At 42.7% G+C, this 18,148-nt stretch overlaps 1 protein-coding gene across 9 annotated transcripts in view; it reads right to left on the bottom strand.

Moving 5' to 3' along the window:
• The window catches only part of SLC35F1 (solute carrier family 35 member F1), a 487,869-nt gene that overhangs the window by 16,554 nt on the left and 453,167 nt on the right, over positions 1-18,148 (bottom strand). For all 9 annotated transcript variants that reach the window (XM_084777332.1, XM_084777331.1, XM_084777329.1 and 6 more), the window contains one exon: positions 10,924-11,078. In XM_084777332.1, coding sequence (XP_084633458.1) covers positions 10,924-11,078 — 155 coding nt within the window. The remainder of the gene's footprint in view (positions 1-10,923; positions 11,079-18,148) is intronic.

Below are 18,148 nucleotides of genomic sequence, written 5' to 3'. Positions count from 1 at the left end.
AGACTAAAATTCAAGTGGAATTATGTGTTCTACTACTATTAGTACTAGATATTTTTCTTTCAGAATCTATAGGTATCGTCTATATTTGTCATCCATGAACAATATATACACAACCGTCTGTCTACTTCTTTGACTCTGTATCGGTGTCTGTCTGTGTCTGTCTGTCTGTCTGTCTGTCTGTCTGTCTGTCTGTCTCTCTCCCTCTCTCTATCTCTCTCTCTGGACAAATTATTGCCTCATACCACAGCTTCTAGGGTGCACTAGAAGTACAACACCAGGAATGTTCTCCCTGCCTCTGCACGTGCTGACTTCAGTTCATCATTTGGTGGAAGATATGGCTTCAGTGTTTCTTCCCTCCCATCTTGGTTCAGGGTGGCTGGTTCACACTGGTTCTTCTTCATTCCTTTCCATACAATGAAATCCATAAACAGTGAAGTTGAAGACATCCCTCTCCACTCATATTACAAAGCAGCAGCATGCCTTAGATGCTGCTAAGAGCTCAACTACATGGCAGGGTCTCTATCCCAAAATACAAGTGTGGGAACCCATCCCAAATTCTGCCATGTCAGAAATCCTGTGCTTAGGCTGTAAGCCTTTGAGTTGCTGATCTTTACCTCACCATGAGGTCTTGTGTTCTAGGCTACCCTTGGACAATTTACCTTTGAAAGAAGTAGAGAAGTTTCAATTTGGAACCACCCAGAGGATCTAGGAAGTTCTTACAAGGAACTACTCAGAGAACTAGGAAGTTCTACAGGGAGCGATTTAGGCTATTGTATTTTTGCCCAGGGGCTAGGGTGAGTGAGATAAGAATAGATCCTATTGACCTTGCTCTATATATGTTCCTGCTAGTTGGCATTAAAGTGAATCTTGATCAGAAATTTCCTGACTTGATTCGTTATTTCTCCCATCTCTGTATCCTACTTTCAATGCCCACTCCCTCTTTCAGGTGAACCCTGATTCAATTTTTCCCACGGGCTGGGACCCGACATACAAGGAACTCTGTAACATCTTATTCTTTTTTTTTTTTTTTTTTTTTTTTTTTGGTAAACTTTTAAGAGACCTTACTAAGAACACATTTTGCAGGCGAAACACTTGGGTTCTGATGCTAAAATGGACCATATCATTAGCTCCTCACAACTATTCTTACGAACTCAGTACTACCAACAGCTTTTTGTTGTTGCTACTAATGGGGAAATTAACACTAAGAGAAATAACTTCTGCTCAAGGCTGTTGTAACAGCACCAAATCACAAAGTTCTCTGTTTCTGTGTTTTGAAACAGAACCTCCCCATGTCACACAGCTAATCTCAAACAACGCACTCCTTCTCCTTCTGCTTCCCAAGTGCTGGGCTCGCAGTCACCTGCCACCACTCCAGTAACACACCAGAGATTCTTACCCTGAGACCTCGGCTCTAATGCAGAGGAATCCATGGTCTGAATGGAAGATCTTGACCTTTATCGTCACTACCCTGAAGCTAACATTTAGCATTTACCTAAACATTAATGTAAGAAACATGTTACAACATTCTTAGCAGTATTTGATGTTTCTCACCGGTATAATAGTGATGAGTTCATATTACATAGCTCTTTAATTATTGCTTCTTCTCAACATTGCTTTGAAATGGAAATCTTCATTATATTTCTGTCTAATGAACTGGGCACTACCAACAGCTTGAATCATGTGGTTCATATATTAATATATTATCACATTTTAAAATATCTTGGCAAGTGTAGTGGCGTGCAGCTTTAACCCCAGCACTTGGGAAGCAGAGGCAGGCAGATCTATGTGAGTTCAAGGTCAGCCTTGAACTACATAATCAGTCCCAGTGTCTTAAAAGTAACAATGAAAGAATATTTTAAGAGCTTCAATACAGTTGGTTTTGGAGTCATATTTGTCTTATTTAGGAATCTTTAAAACATTGTGAAAAGTAGTCTTTGGGCATCGTTAGGATCCCAGATGGATCCATTGTACAAAATGGATAGGAATTTCCCAGGAGGTAGTAGAGATGGAACTTACCACCAGGCACAGGCTTGTGAGTGTCATTCTGGCTGACCGTGGGCCTTGTCTATGCTTTGATGGGCATCCTTCCAGGTGTGTGCATATGGACTTAGACACATGCTTGGGTAAGGGTGTGTGTAAGTATGCCAACAATGTTGTTTCTGAGTAAAGTGGTCAGATGGAAGCAAGACCATAGAATTCCTCACTGCCTTAATGAAAAGCCAATCAAAAAAATGAAAGCAAGTGAGCAAAGACAGAGATAAAACTGAATAGCAGACAAAGGGGGCAGGTCTCGAAGATTCTACCATGAGTTGCAAACCTACTCAGGGAAGGAGGTGCTGGCTCACTTTGTCAGTTTGAAAGTCTCTCCAATGTGGAGAGACATGATAGTGTAGTGACTAGGCAGACCTGAGGGAAGTGAAGAAGCCTCTTTAGGAATGGGAATTCTTCAGCTCCTTTCTCTGCTCCGTGGGAAGATATGCTATCATTCATTATCTGGGTTCTGTGGGATATCGGGACAGCAGCTCAAGGGACAAAATGGCTATTCCTTTGAAAATGGGACAGGCCATAAGCTGTGGCTTTGTTTTAACCATTTATGTTGGAGCCAATCTTTTTTTTTTTTTTTAAGTTTATTTATTTATTTAATGTATATGAGTGCTTTATACCTGGTGGCCAGAAGAGGGCACAAGATCTCATTACAGATGGTTGTGAGCCACCATGTGGTTGCTGGGAATTGAACTCAGGACCTCTGGAAGAGCAGGCGGTGCTCTTGACCTCTGAACCATCCCTCCAGGCCCCCACCCGCGCTTTTTACCTTAGCATAAAGATTGTATGGATTCTGTGAACTCGGATCATTCATATCCTAGTCCATAGGAACTGAATCTTTATAGGCTTGCTGTGAAAATTGGGCATCTTTGTGTGTGGGGTAGGGCCAGACCATGCACTTTGGTGATAGCACACTTCCTGCATCCTCTCAGGGGACAATTAGCTGTTTATTATCTGCCATGTGCAATCCAAATACAAATGTTTTCTTTGGTTCCATCTCCAATACTTTTTTCCCCTCATACTTTGTTCTGGTGTAACGAGTTTGAAATACCTTTGTGGTCTGGAGTTTACAATAAACTCACATAGATGGAAATTTGACCTCTGTCATTCTGGGAATGCTCTGCAATTTGTCCCCACCCTTTCTATTCCTTCCAGAATAATTGGTAAATAGAAAATTTTAATGTGATAGAAAAATGGATGTTTGTTTACTAAATCTATTTTATTTATCTGTTACATACATGGCCTGACAATATTTCCCAACCTCTCTGTGGCTGTGGGGATGAGTTCTAACCAATAGAATGGGGAGGAAGTGACAGACACTCACAGAATGCACATCTTTACATGTCACCAGTCTAACTCACAAGAGATACCCACTGAAGGCCTAGCCCAGATATCAATAAACTTTTATACCTCCTAAATAGTTTTATTTTATTTTATCATTTTGTGTGTGGGGGTGTTTTGTCTGCATATATATTTGTACACCACATGTATGTGGTATCTCCAGAAGCCAGAAGCTAGCATTGGATCCCCTGGGATTGAAGCTACAGACAGATAGTTATGAGCTGCCATGTGGCTGGAGATTATTAAATCTGGGTCTTCTGAAAGACCAGTCAGTGCTCTTACCCACTGAGACATTTTCCAGCTGCTAGCTGGCAAGTAAAGTCAACATGGCTGTTGTATACAAAGCAACATGTATGGTGTATAAAGAGGCCAGTTCTGTGTCTCTATAGAGCCTTATTTATACGGGCAGGTATGTGGCTTACAAGTCATAATTTTTGATCCTTGCACTAGAGAATCCTCTAGTAATGATGGAGGAAGCCTGGACATCTGAGTGGCTGCATGTGGGCAGTGAGACCTAATGCTTAAAGCTAACAACACTCACCACAACTCATTCCAGAACAAAGTCTGAGAACAGGCTGTGCTGAGGGCTACTGGGCATGGGAAAGCCAAGTTTCAACTTTCAACCTATGACCTTGGTGACTCACGTGAAATACTTTTGGCCTGTGTTATGAATTTCTTCAATTTTCTACTTATCTGACATGGTCTTAAAGTACCTAAGACAGTCATTAGGTATTAATTTTTAAATCTCACATTCCCAATTTACACGTGGTCATGATGAGCTTAAAATTCACTACCTTTTAACTATCTTTTCCTTCTTTTTTCTTTTTCTTTTTTCTTTTACAAAAAGAAATATAGTGGAATGCTTATGAGAGTGTTTTTATAAATATAATGCGACGAGTTAGCCTCATGCTTAACAGTTGTCATGGGGAGAGGCTACTTGCCCTAGCTTTTTAAAGTACAAGCACATTACTGAAATTGCTCCCTGCCACAGAGGCTGAACAAGGGTTGCACAGCTCAAGATTCTGACCAACGTCTAATGAAAAATTCCACTCTTAATGAAAGGTTCTCATCACTGCAAACTGTCTGGCATGGACACGTGGACACTAAAAACATTTGAGCATTGCTGGCCTGTTCAAGTTTCTGGGGCTTGGAATCGCATCTTTTTCATTAATCTTCCTGGAGATTTTTTAGTGTTCCTGTCAACTTGGTAAAGAAGAAGGCAAAGAAAGCAGTGATTGCACATTGCAGGCACTGGATAAATATCTGTGGGATGAAGTTGTTTTAAATTTTAAGCATGATAATATATCATTAAAATGAATCAGGTTCAGAGTTCCCAAAGTTTACATGCCAAACCTCTTACAATAACAGCAAAACAGAACGGGAAGCTGGCATGTTGGCTGTAACACCAATGGTCGAAGGGAGGGTCAGCGTGTCACAGAGCTCTGTCCCTGAGCTTGAAGGATCTAATCTTCGGTATCAGCACAGGCAGTTATTGAGAAACTTTTCTGGTTGCTTTATAACTCCTGGAGACCATAGGATAAGTTATTTTGTACAAGGATTAGACAAAAATACTGTGAATATTTCCCAACAAAAACAGAAGAAAATCGACAAATACGGACACTAGCCACATGGCACAGAACAGTTGAAGTCACTTTCTTGGATAAATCATTTTAAAAGCTGTCTTTCATCTGTTTACCAGTGAAAGTTTGGATGGTAAAAGCATTTGATGTAAGAATAAAATTTTATGGACACTACTCTTCAAACAGGGGGAACTTGTAGCTTCCTGATGTTCTCTGTGTGTGAAGAGCCCTGTGAGCTGATAACCTAAGTGGGGTGCTTGGGGGGGGGACTAGAAAAAGGTTTACAGCGTTAATTTCTCTTTGTCAGCTTCTAGGGTTTGTTATCTAAACTGTAAAGTCAATACTTTGTTATAAAATTCCCCTAAACATTAATTACTGAAGGTCTGTGGCAATATTGATAAACCTTGAGATGGTTACAGAGAATTGTGGCAATATTAATAAACCTTGAAAGAGTGACAAAGCATTGTGGGAATCATTTTTCTAGTTTAAATGCCAGACAGAAAGAAATATCTCCACATTCAATGTTGGTCTCTATTCTGCCAAAGAATTTTCTGTACACAACACCATATGGTTTCATTTTCATAACATTCAAATGCTTTGTGTTTCTGGTTTATTCCTGAAAAAATCCATTCAAGAAAGGAAGGAATCAAAGAATTCAGTTGAAAATGACTGATGTAACTAACACCTCTATATTTTTATGTGTGAGAGCCCAGGCTTGGCTTTTCAAGCATGAGCTAAGACAGCAAGAACTCATAACACATTGTTAAGTGCTGCATCTAGTTATACAATTTAAAAACCAATAGTAAAAATTAATAGGACAAGACAAGGCTTACTAGCCCTGTGTTGTACATGTAAAGGGAGAAGCCTATGGTTGCTGGTCACTGCTGAGCAGTAATGTCTTCCAATTTAGTCTTCTGAAACACTGCATATGGCAAATCTCACCTTGAAATCAAGATAGAGTAGGCATACAAAGAGCCGAAGGACTAAATGCAAGCCACACTTTACATATAAAGCTCCTCTGATTCTTTGCCACATCCTGTTGTTCAACCGTTCAATCCGTACTTCACGCAACGGGCACTAAAGGAATCCTTTTAATTCCATTCCGTTCTCTCTTTCCACATGAATTACTGATTTCATTACTAAAACCACATATTATCAGGAGACTGGAATAGCTTTGTAAAGTCAGTTGAGAAGCTCTGCCACTGGAGGGCAGGGTGTCGGAGGTGAAATGCGTGCCTTCGTTGTCTAGTTTCTGAACAGGGCATCGTCATACCCCAGCTGTCCCCTCTGATGATTAGTAGTTACCCTGGGGAAGCCAGAACAATGTGCTCCCCAGCAATGTACCCTAATTCCTGAAATCCCAGAATATGTTGCTCAGCATAGCAAAAGGGACTTTGCAGATGGCATTAACTTAAGGATTTCATGACAGGGGGATTGTCTTGGGTGATTGGATAAGCTTACTATAATGGAAAGATCTCTAATAGAAAAGTAAGACTACCAGTGAGATTTGAAGATACTATACCCTGACTTGGAAGATGGATGAAGGGGACCGAAGGTGAGGGGAATATAAACTACAGTCCATAGAAGCTAAAATGGAAACGGGGTTCTTCCCAGAGCGTACCAGAAGCAACATAGTCACCCGAATGTGATTGGAGTTCATCGAGCGGGCCGACTTTCAGAACTAGTAGTTGTTAAACCCCTAGTGAGCCACTGGGTTTGTGGTAAGTTATTAAAGCAGCCATTTTCAATTTCTAAAGCATACTGTTTGCACAACGCATACAGAGCCTGTGCTATGAAGCTCTGACCTTGGAAAGGCAGGACTATCAAATTGAAAAGTTTCTACGTCAATCTTTTCTTGGGTCTGCTTTTAGGAGCCTCTGCGGCTGAGTAAGGCTCTTTTCCTAGCCTTTCCATGGGCTGCTACAGGTTTTACTGTTCTGGATTCAATAACGCTGCCGGGAAATAAAGAACAGAAGCCCAGAGCCACTTTCCAAAGTCATAAATGGAGAGATTGCATGAACCCTGTTCCATCCAGATAGTCTCATTTAAAATCAAGACACTTGCTTTCCAGGGGAAAAGCTTTACTGTCCAGTCAGCACCAAGACAGAGATTAGCTGTGGGCTAATGGGAGGGAGAAAGAATGGATTTTCTTTTCCTGAGGATATAAAGGAAGAAAAAGCGAATAATGAACGTTGGGCAGGAGAGCCTCATTTAGTCACTTAGTTCTGCGTGGGTGAGCACACACATCTATGAGAAAGTCGCCTTTCCTCTCAACTTTACAGACATTTATAGACATAGCAGAAGGTAGTAAAAAACACATCATGATGAAGTGAGAGGATAAATTCTAACTGCAGGCTATAGTAAAACCTGATGAGATCTCGGAGGTCATTGGTCTAATCCCCCGCACAGAAGCATGAGATCCTCTATACCACTCCTCTCCCGAGACTACTGCAGAGATGGGAACTGTTTCCTAGGACAATCAAGACCACATTTGGGATGATTGTGTTCTGACAGTGTTCCTATTTAGCAGCAGTCTCGTAACTGGCTCCACTTGGTCCAGGCTCTTGTGTTTTTTTTGTAGCCAGGTACAGTAAGCCTGAAGCAGGGTTTGATGACAGGTGAACAGCAGACTGCACCGACAGGCGTTGAAGCATGAGACGCATAGAGTGCCTGGATTGGTGAGGCTGGAGCCTATGCACCAGCATTCTGAAAAGACTTTCATGGCCATAGTTGGGAAGTTCTGGCGCATACGCACTTTTTATTGTTACAAAATCCTCCCCTGAATTGGATAATTCTCTTCTCTAGTTGTAGCTCTCGACTACTCCTTTAGAGCAGAAAGAACGAAGCACTTTGAAGCTATTCCTAGTAGCATCAGGGAAGGGACTATAGAAAGCATTCAAAGAAGGCTCTGAAGCTCAAAGCAGTAGTGGGGTTACTTGATTTTCCCCCCCACAGTTCGATATGGCTCTTTACCAACAAACAAACTATATGCCATCAAAAGTCCATTTAAAAAACTTTCATTACTCAAATGCCATTGGAAAGAAAGCATTAAGACAACCACCAAAAGAGAGAAATATTTGTAAGCCATGTGTCTGATAAGGGTCTGTTATCCAGACTATTTGTCATTCAATAATAAAAACAGAAATAGTACAAAATGTACAAGGGGGTCCAGGATAGGGCTCCATTGGTGCCGTGTTTGCTTGCCTTGCATGCAGGAAGGCCTGGGATCATCCTGCAGCACCAGCTGTGGTGGCACACATGTGCAGTCCCAGCATGTGGGTGGTAGAAACAGGAAGATGAGGAGTTTAAAGTTATCTTTAAATACTAAGTACCTTGGAGGGCTACATTAGAACTGTCTCAAAATAAATAAATAAATGAATAAATAAATAGTAAATAAATAAATGAAATAAAAATGAGCAAGACTTAAGCAGATATTTTCTAAAGTAGATATATAAAATATAAACATCTTTTTCTTCTAATATCTCCATAAAACATACATATTAACACTTTATTACCATGCCTATTTTTTATCTTTATAAAATTTACAAACATTTTTGCTTTGATGTTTAAATTGCTCAAATTCAGAGAGCACTGGAGTTGGGAGCAGTCAGTTAGCAAGGCAAATCCTTCTAGATATGCCCCCTCATTCTTATTTTTGAGCTTTGGGTGATGGCCAATGGGGCTGCATTTTAGCAGCTTCATAGGATAAGAACACACTTTTGAAAACCCTATGCTGAGGGATACTGGGCTGGGTCTGGACTTTGGACTGTCTAAATCATGACCTTGGTTCTCTCTCAGAGCAATGGCTTTAGTCAACATCCCAAAACAGATGATCAAGAGACTCATCTGGTTTGGGAGCCAATGAAACTGTTATATAGTTGATGATCATTGGAGCATCAATTATAAGGTTAACTAATAGGAACTGAGCTCATGCTAAGAAGTGGATCAGACTGGTCCAAAGTGGACCAGATGTCTAGCTGTAAGGGAAAATGGTGGCCACTCTGCTACAGTGGCAAGACCGTGGCCAAATGGTCTTCACGGCTCTAGAGAATATTTGGGGTTTTGAGGGAAGCTGGCTCTCTTAACACTGTGGTCAGGGACAACCAGAGAGGAACATGATTTTACCCATATGAGGACTTGGGTGAGCTCGGGACACAGAAATTGCAGGGTTCAGAAATAGTGAGTTTCAACAAACATTGTCCAGTCTTAGCAAGTTCCTTTTAACTGTTGGTTTGACACTACACTGGGCAAAAGGCCCTGTGCAAAATAGAAGCACACAGAGAAATAAGGAGAGGTTAGGAGAGGAAAACAAACACTCAGCTACAAGACGAGTAAGCGCTGCACACTAGCGTGGCGAGGTGACTCTAACAAAAGGCCACGTTTTCTTGGAATCCAAAGAAGGTGGAATCTTAATGAGGGAAGGAAAAAGAGAATGAGGGGGGGAGGGGGAGGGAGGGAGAAAGGGGGGGGCAAAACATGTGTAAATTAGCTTGACTGTGGTAAGCCTTTCACAAAATATGCGTCTCAAAATGTGTTGTCCTAGGCTTTAAAAATTACAACTTGAATTTGTCAGTTACATTTGGGAAAAGCTATAGCATCTCTCCTATTCGTTTGCATAGTCTTCCAGAGTTATCTCCAGGCCTCCTGTCTACTGGCCAGGCCTGTGTTCTCCTCTTTCCCTTTGGACTAGGATGCCAGCTCTTTCTGTGATAACTCTGATTATTCACTCTGGCTTTGCCTTTTGCCATCTCAAGAAGCCACACTTCACAGCTCACCATCTCTCCAAGTGTCCCTCAACCCAAGCCCCGCTCCACTTCAACCAAGTGTTGTTGGAAAGAAAGCAACAAGACAACCGGCAAATGGGAGAAATATTTGTAGGCCACATGTCTGAGAAGGGTTTGGTATCCAGAATAGGCCAGGAACTGTTGTCATTCAGTAATGAAAACGGAAATAATAAAAAAATGCAGAGGAGCGAGTGCGGATACGGCTGCACTGGTGCAGTTTGCTTGCCTTGCACGCGGGAAGGCCTGGGTTTATTCTGCAGCACCAGCTGTCGTTGAAGGCGTTCTATCAGCTATTTAGCCCAAACACCCAGTGGACCTTGGCACGCCACACTCGATTAGTCATGCCTGTGTCTGCGAAAATGTGTTTAGGGTCTTTGTTGTGTTTTGAAGGAGACATAGCCACCATAGGTGTATGCACTTGAGGATTTGGCCTCTGGACGGCGCTCTTTGGGGAGGCTATGGAGCCATTTGCCAGGCCTGCCTTCACATGAGTGGATTGGATTCCCTTTGAACTGTGAGCTAAAATAAACCTTTTTACCCTCCAAAAGGTGTTTTTTTTTTCCATCAGGGTGTTTTATGACAACACAAAAGGAACCGGTGCGGTCTTGCTTTTGAAGAGATGGCCATCTTTGGAGGGATCATTTCTTCTCGTTTCTGGGCCTGACACACTGACTGCAAATGCTTGGCACACATCTTTTCTTTCTTCCGCCAAATCCTAGTGTTTTAGTTAAGAAACCTCCCTGAGGAAACACAAGGGCCTTTTCCACTCATGTTTGCTATAGGACACTTGCAAATCCGAACTGCTAGGACCGTGTCACTCCTCCAAAAAGAACACAATCTACCAAAGGCTTTGGATAAACATGTTTTGTGGCTGCAGTGTGGGAATTGAATGTAACTTTCTAATCTTGAGTCGGAATGCCCAGCTTCTAGGTTGAACTGTTCCCGGTTATTAAGGAGCTTATCCAGCGCTTGTGGCTTACCTGTTGTTGTCAGCTGTCCCCAGTCAATTGTCTCTCTCAGGACAAAATGTGGCCTTTCTTTTGAGTTGAAATATGAATACCCAAACTGTGGGATCTCCACATAAAATCAGGACTCCCCCATACCAGATCCTGTAACCCCTCTACCAGTACTTGATATTCCTGCCATTGTCACAAAGAAACACTGACTCGACTTACCTTGTAGTGGAAGAGAAACAGTCCACAGAACAGGCTATAGAGATCCGCCGTGAGCAGAGAAAGGTTGACCGAGGTGGCGCTTGTTTTCTTTATGACGACTGGCATAAAGCTGTAGAGACCAAACATGCAGGCGCTAAAGCCAACATAGAGTAGCCCTGAGGAGCAAAGAGAAGACAGCGTCAGGACCTCTGCAGGGCATCTTTAGCAGCTGGGCTTGGAGGATAAAGGGAAGGGCACATCATCCTGAGTCACTGAAGACAGTCTGTTCTTTCACTGTATTAAGTGGTGTTTAATACTGGCTGGTACACAGATAAAACATAAAACAGGACTTAAAATCTGTGCTTGGAAAAGGCATGTTGTGCTTCTTCCCACGCAGGTGACAACCTGCTGGTCCTAGAAAGGATGCGTCTTGGTGGCTCTCTTTCTATTTGTGTGTGTGTGTGTGTGTGTGTGTGTGTGTGTGTGTGTGTGTGTTTGCGCGCGCCTATGGAGGCTAGAAGAAAGCATCAGACCCTTGGAGCTGGAGTTGATCCTCTCAGTCTACATGCAGAGAACCAGATTCAGGTCCTCTGCAAGAACATCAGTGCTCCCGTATTTGTTGAGCCATCTCTCACGGCCTGCCCACGTATTTCAAAAACATTTTTATCCTCTTAGATTTTACTTGTAAAACAGAAATAAAATGTACCATGTGCTGTTCTAAATGGTAAACTCTACAGGTGTTGAAAATGGATGACTCGGACTTGGATTACCAAGCTGAAATCTTAACTACATCTTTGGGCAGACAGAGTGCTTGCTTTGAATATACGAGGTCTATTAATTTCTTGAACGTTACTGAATACTGCTCATCTCTACCCTAAAAAAATTGAATGTTGTCCTTCTGTCATCTTTCTTAGGGTACTGTGGACTCTAGGGACAGTAATACTAACACTACTACAGTAATGTTAATACTAATTTTATGAGCACATAGTTTGGGGTGGTTTTATAGCAGGGTTTTATAAGCAATTACAGACTCTGTCATCTCTCAGGTTTTGAAGTGATACATATGAACAAATATAATGCTCATTTCTTTGTCTTCAAAGTACAAGAAATGGCACAATTCACCGGTTCTCCGGGCATTTTAAGTAGCCTTGGGTTAAACGTGTCTGGAGTAGGATGTGGGCACCTTGCTTCCTTTGAACCCTGAGTATTCAGGGGAACTTGGGTGTAGGATGTGGCACCTCACTTCCTTTGACTACTGTGAATTCAGGGGGACTGATTAAGAAGAGCAGTGATTCCTCCAGAAACCAGTTTGTTTTACTCCTACGAAGGAGACTAAAGGGCACAGTGCTTATTCTGTGTTTCTCATGCCAAGTTTTTAAAAAGCCACATCAGCTCCATATAAAAATCATAGTGAACTTTAAGTAAACAGTACAACAGCCCCCTCTAGTGTGGTGGACATGCCGTCCACACTGAGGGAGAAAATGCCCCTTCTTTCTGAGTTCAGTAAGCTAGGAGACCTCAGTGTGTGTGTGTATTCTGCTAAGATACGAGTGAGTGGCATGTGGCTCTCCATAAGAAGTTTTGATTCCTTAAACATAGTCAATTTCCTTACACTTGGGTTTAATGCCACTAATAATTGATTTTTCTTTTAACCAGCTTACAAAAAATATAACAAATACTAGATAACCTATGACTAATACATAAAAGACCTGAGAATTAATTCAGCATTTCTTAAGAAATCTGCCATTAAAAGACTGGGAAGAAGATCTACCCTTACAGTAGTCCACGGAGGATAATCAAATCAGGGTAGAATACAGTGCTGTCTGTGGCATCATTGATGACGGTGCTAGCAAGTTCTAGAATCCTAACCTTCCATCTTATTGCCTGGTAAAACATACATGGATGCTGACTTGTGGGCTTTGATGATTTGTGCTCACTCTCTTTTTCAACTTGCTCTTCACTGAGTGTCTAGTGTGCCATAGGTGCTCTTCTTTGGGGGATAGACAAAAAGCTTAGAGCTTTCTGTGGTGAAGGAATAGACTGTTTCCTGGAGGAGATGGCAGGGCTTGCTTTAGTAAGGATGCTCACTGAAGGCTGCTTTGCCAAAGTGGCACTAACTTTGAATGGATGCTAAGGACAAGCAGGAGAGTAGGCAAGGCATGGAAAGAATATTTTAGGCAGAGATAACTGTCACCTGAAAGGATTCTTCTTTGGTTTAATTTTGGTCTTTCAAGACAGGGTTTCTCTGTAGCCCTGGCTGACCTAGTACTCACTTTGTAGACCAGGCTGGCCTCGAACTCATAGAAATCTACCTGCCTCCCAAGTGCTGGGATTAAAGGCGTGTGCCACCACTTCTCAGCCTCTGAAGATTCTTAAAGAGGAGCAAGTTAGGGTTTATTCTAGGGGCTTCCAGAGCCCAGAAGGAATGAATTGTAAGAATGAGATGGAGAATTTAGGGAGGCTGCAGACTGTGCACAGCCCTGTAGGTCTTAGAAAGAAATCCATAATTGCAGAGGGGATCCCCAGAGCAGTTTGCACCAGTGACCTAATGAGATCTGATCTGCATTTTAGGACCACGACTTTTGGCTCCTCTTTGGAGGAGGAACAGAATGAGGAAAGCATGGGAAGAGAGCTGTGAGAAGAACAGCATCTCTGTCTAGGCAAGAAAGGCCAGTGGCTCACTTGGGGAGAAACAGGGAAGTGGCTGAGTCTGTGAATGCTGAGCCAACCTATTGATGGCTTGGAAATAAACAGTTGGGGAAAAGAGGGCATCAAGGAGGTGAGTGGCTCTCTACTGCAGCCAATGGGTGAGTTGTGGTACCATGTACTGAGATGGACAGAGCAATGGGAGGATGGGGTTTTCGGAGGCTGTGAAACACCATTGAAACATGTTGTTTTAGGCAATCATTCATAATTTCATGTAGTTCTGTCTAGTGGAGTTCTGGATGCATTGTGAGCAGGCTCAGAGAAGGGGTACAGCTTTCGAACCACATTTGCTGACCTCAGCAGAGTAGGAACTCAGCTAGATTGTAGACCATTGTGGTGGATATAAACATGTTTTGTTTTGCTTTGTTTTTTTGATCCCAAGTGTGGGATATGTAATGGATGTAAACATGTTTTTGTTTTGATCCCAAGTGTGGGATGGGGAATAGACTTGTGAGAAAGCAGGTGATGTTTATCCACTTGGAGGTCTTGGAGGTCAGATCACCTTGTGTGGGGCCTGGGTTTTTGCCAGCTGAAAAACATCCTAGTACAGACTCGGAGAGGATGTGTGTGTGTGTGTGTGTGTGTGTGTGTGTGTGTGTGTGTGTGTGTGTGTATCCAAAACAGGAGGTGGGGTTTTTTTTTTTTTGGGTCTTGTGGTATTGCTTGGCTGTTTATCGCTGTACTTCAAGATGCTCCAAGAGGGAACCATTCCAGTGAAGGCTTCGAGGCTCCAGGCTCTGGCTGCTGTTCTATGTTCCAGCAACAACTTTCTTGGAATTGCTGGTCTGCTGAACTCCTGCCGACTACACCAGGGGAATCACTCCCAGGAACTGAATTCAACAAAGTCTACTTCTCCTGTTCCCATAAATCTCCTTTCTCTCCTATCTAGGGTCGGTGGGTTGGAAGGGAGGTATAAGCATTTAAAGAACCCCAAATAAAGTAGGTTTGGAAAAGTTGGAGCCTACAGACCATCATTGTAATAGTCAGACTGAATCAAGATGGTTCCTATGTAAAGATCTGAAGTGTGTTTCATAAAGTTGCTGAAGTTCAATGCAGGTGGCAGGGCGAAGCACTGTATATGTATCCTTCATAGCTGTTTGCCGGTACTAAGCCAGCCAGTGCTTGTGTGTATGGGCACCCTCTTTGTGGGTCAGTCAAATGGACCCATGACTAGACAGGGCTGGGATGACATACTGTCACATCACACCCACCTGCTGCTCCGAGGTAGACATTAGGTTGTTCGTGGACATCATCAATTCACCCCAAGACTCAATTTGCTTTCCATTGAGAGTTGTCAGTCAATAGACATGATCAAACAAATGAATTTTTTTTCTTATTTTTCTTTTTGGCTAGCAACTACATAATGGTTGTATTAAGCGCATTAATAGAGCTTCTCATTTGAAATGTATGCTCTCACTAAGTTGAGACTTTGGATACTCTTGGTCCTGTGCACTAGAGATCTTTAAGGTGGAGAAACTGAAAATAACCCTCCTGGCTAATCCTGACGGGATCTTTGCTATGTGTCATGGGTGGTATATGTATTAGCTAGTCTCAAAAGCAAGGCGATGCTTTTGCTGTTGCTACTGTGTCCAGACAGGTGAGAGACGGCTTACTGGACATGCTGGTCAAGAAACACAGCCCATACCAGGCTGAGCAGAGACAATCTAATGGAATACATGCTACAAATATATATGAGTGACTGACAGGGGGAACAGGGGTTGGGAGGCAACTGGAGACTATCAAAAACTATAAGCTGTAGCCCATGATGTAGAGAAATAATGACAGGAGCCATATTACCTAAGGTCAGGAATTTGAAGAGTATTGCAGAGGTAGATGACACGGAGATTCAGCAATTTCTAAAGCGCTGACCACAAACAGCACAGAATAAGGAAAAATACCTGTGTGGATTTTTTTTTCTCCTCTCCCTCTTATCTTCTGTTGACTGTCTCTTATTGGCCAAGTCTGCCCCGACCAGGAAGGGTCATTTGTATGTGCAGAGCAGGAAGCGGGGAAGACGCTGATCTGTAAGAATCAGGCCAAGGAACCTGCCCTTGGGTTTCATGGGCAGTCTGACGAAATTCTGAGTACACACCATCAATGTCTATTACTGAGTTATTCTGAAGATAAAGGGAGAAGGGACGTCCTGTTTGACAAATGACTATTTCATCTTGTGTACATGTACATATAGTGCGTATCTGTAATACATGTGTTTTATCTCCTCTTTTCCTTTAAGGTCCTACTGGTGTTCTGTCTTTCCCTTGTATACACCAGGCCAAGATGTTTTTATTAATAATAATAGCAAGATAAAATAACATCTCTGAATATATGTATTAGGTCAGACCTATGCAGAGCTTCGAGCTATCTGGATGTGTTAAGACAGTGCAAATTATTCCTATCACAAGAAACTGAAAGCCTAGTCAAGTGACCCCAGAAACCCAGGCAGAAGTTTCAACCTCATATATTCTGGTGTGCGTGTGTGTGTGTGTGTGTGTGTGTGTGTGTGTGTGTGTGTGTGTGTACAAATGTTCTCTCTCTCTCTCTCTCTCTCTCTCTCTCTCTCTCTCTCTCTTTCTCTCTCTCTCTCTGTTTCTCTCTCTCTCTCTGTCTCTCTCTCCCCAATCCCTGGTGTGTGTGTGTGTGTGTGTGTGTGTGTGTGTGTGTGTGTGTGTATGTGTGTAGATCAAAGATCAACATCAGGTGTCTTCTCAGCCACTCTCCAGTTTATTTTTGAGACGGAAACTCAGAGCTCACCAAATCTAGCTCTATCTGTCTCTCAGCCCCCTGGGATTCTGGGACTCCACATGCCCTCCACCATGTCTGGCTTTTTACCTGAGTTCTGGCGGTCTGACCTCAGGTCCTCATATTTTTTTCAGCCATCACTTTGTGTACTGAGCCACCTCCCCAGCATTCCTCAATGGGGATTTCCCTGCTCCATGACCACATGATCCCATGGCCAGATAGGGTAATGAAACAGTCATCAGGCATCATGTAAGCAAACTATGTTTACTGACCTCCCCGCCCCCAGCATCCTTTCCTCCACATTTGACTTTCTAATCAGCTTACGTTTGTTCATATACCCACTACCGCACAATAGCACACGAGATAAAGAGGATATTTACATTGTTTACTAGATTTTTGGCTGTGAGCCTAACATTCCTGGTTGGGGGAGGACAGTTTGGCTGTATGAAGTCCTGTGTTTTACTTGAGTTTGCTGATTAAATAATCACCAGCAGTCTTTCTGCTGAGTACAGTAAAACAAAGGAACGAAAACAGCAACAACCGTTATCGTCTTGTTTTAGCAACTTTATCTTAAAGTCAGTTCACACTGAATAAAAAAAAACCCATTAAAAACAATCTTCATATCCAGAAAAATATAAAATGCTTCTTTTCCTACTTATCCCACTGCTGTGGTGTGTGTGTGTGTGTGTGTGTGTGTGTGTGTGTGTGTGTGTGTGTTGTACTCTCTGCATTGATGATATAGGAGCTGCCTCAGAGACTCTGTGAGGAGAATTTGAGTTGTAGACAGAGATGGGTTGGGGGAACTCATTGACAGATCATGGCAAAATGAAGACAGCCTTGTATGCTATCCTCCCTTCTGTGTGTGCATGCATGCATGTGTGCATGTGTGCACATGTGTGTGCATGCATGCGTGTGTGCATGCATGCGTGTATGCATATGTGTGTGTGTATGTGTGTGCGTGTGTTTTACTGGGAACTGATCTTAGGGCCTTGGCTGACCTCTTGAAGTATGTGGGGAATGTTAACAGGATGTTGACCTCCCCTAGTGTCTCTCTGACTCTTTGGCCCATAAGCTTTCATTTCTCGGGTCCTCAGAAGACAGTGCAACACGGTCTCAGCCCTCTGCTATGGTTACCACAGCCTCCCTTTGGTGACTTGACTGTAAGAACAGAGACCCATTTCTTCTGCTGCTCCTTGAATGGCCATTGATTTACCGGCTGCCACATGCCTACACACCTATATCTGAACTAGACAACCAGACCCTGTAGCTGATCAGAGTGAGTTTACAGGAACAAATATGGCTGCCGTATAAAATCTCCAATCCGAACAAACAAGTGCTTTGGAATGGGAAAAAAAAAAACGAATATTAGATCTTATACCTGGGCCAGTTTAGCCTCATTTCCAACCAGGTATTAATTTGATGGCCTGGTGATATGTTCTTTTTACACAGTCTTCATCATCTTGGGCTGCAGGGGACTGACATCTTAATGGCAATATGAGAGCTCAGGATATAACCTCCTTGCGACGGCACATTTAACTAACACTGAATTATAACGGAGTCTCAGCGGACATGCACAGGACATCTACGTAATTAGAGGACAAATTCCTTTTGATTACTGCCATTACCATCAATATCAAATTAATTTATCCCCACACCACTGTACATGAAGTGCCGTGAAGCGCGAGTCGCGGTTAAGAGTGCCCGCTTCAAGAGTCACAAAGGCGCACGCTTCCGGCCGGCCGTGCAGCTGGTGTCTTTCCCAGCGGCCCTCCTCTCCTCTTTGCCCTCCCTCCTCTCTGTT

Source organism: Acomys minous, assembly GCF_964271855.1.
Source record: "Acomys minous genome assembly, chromosome: 3".
NCBI lineage: Eukaryota > Metazoa > Chordata > Mammalia > Rodentia > Muridae > Acomys > Acomys minous.
The sequence above is the reverse complement of the archived record's forward strand: the minus strand, read 5'-3'. Positions and strand labels throughout refer to the sequence as shown.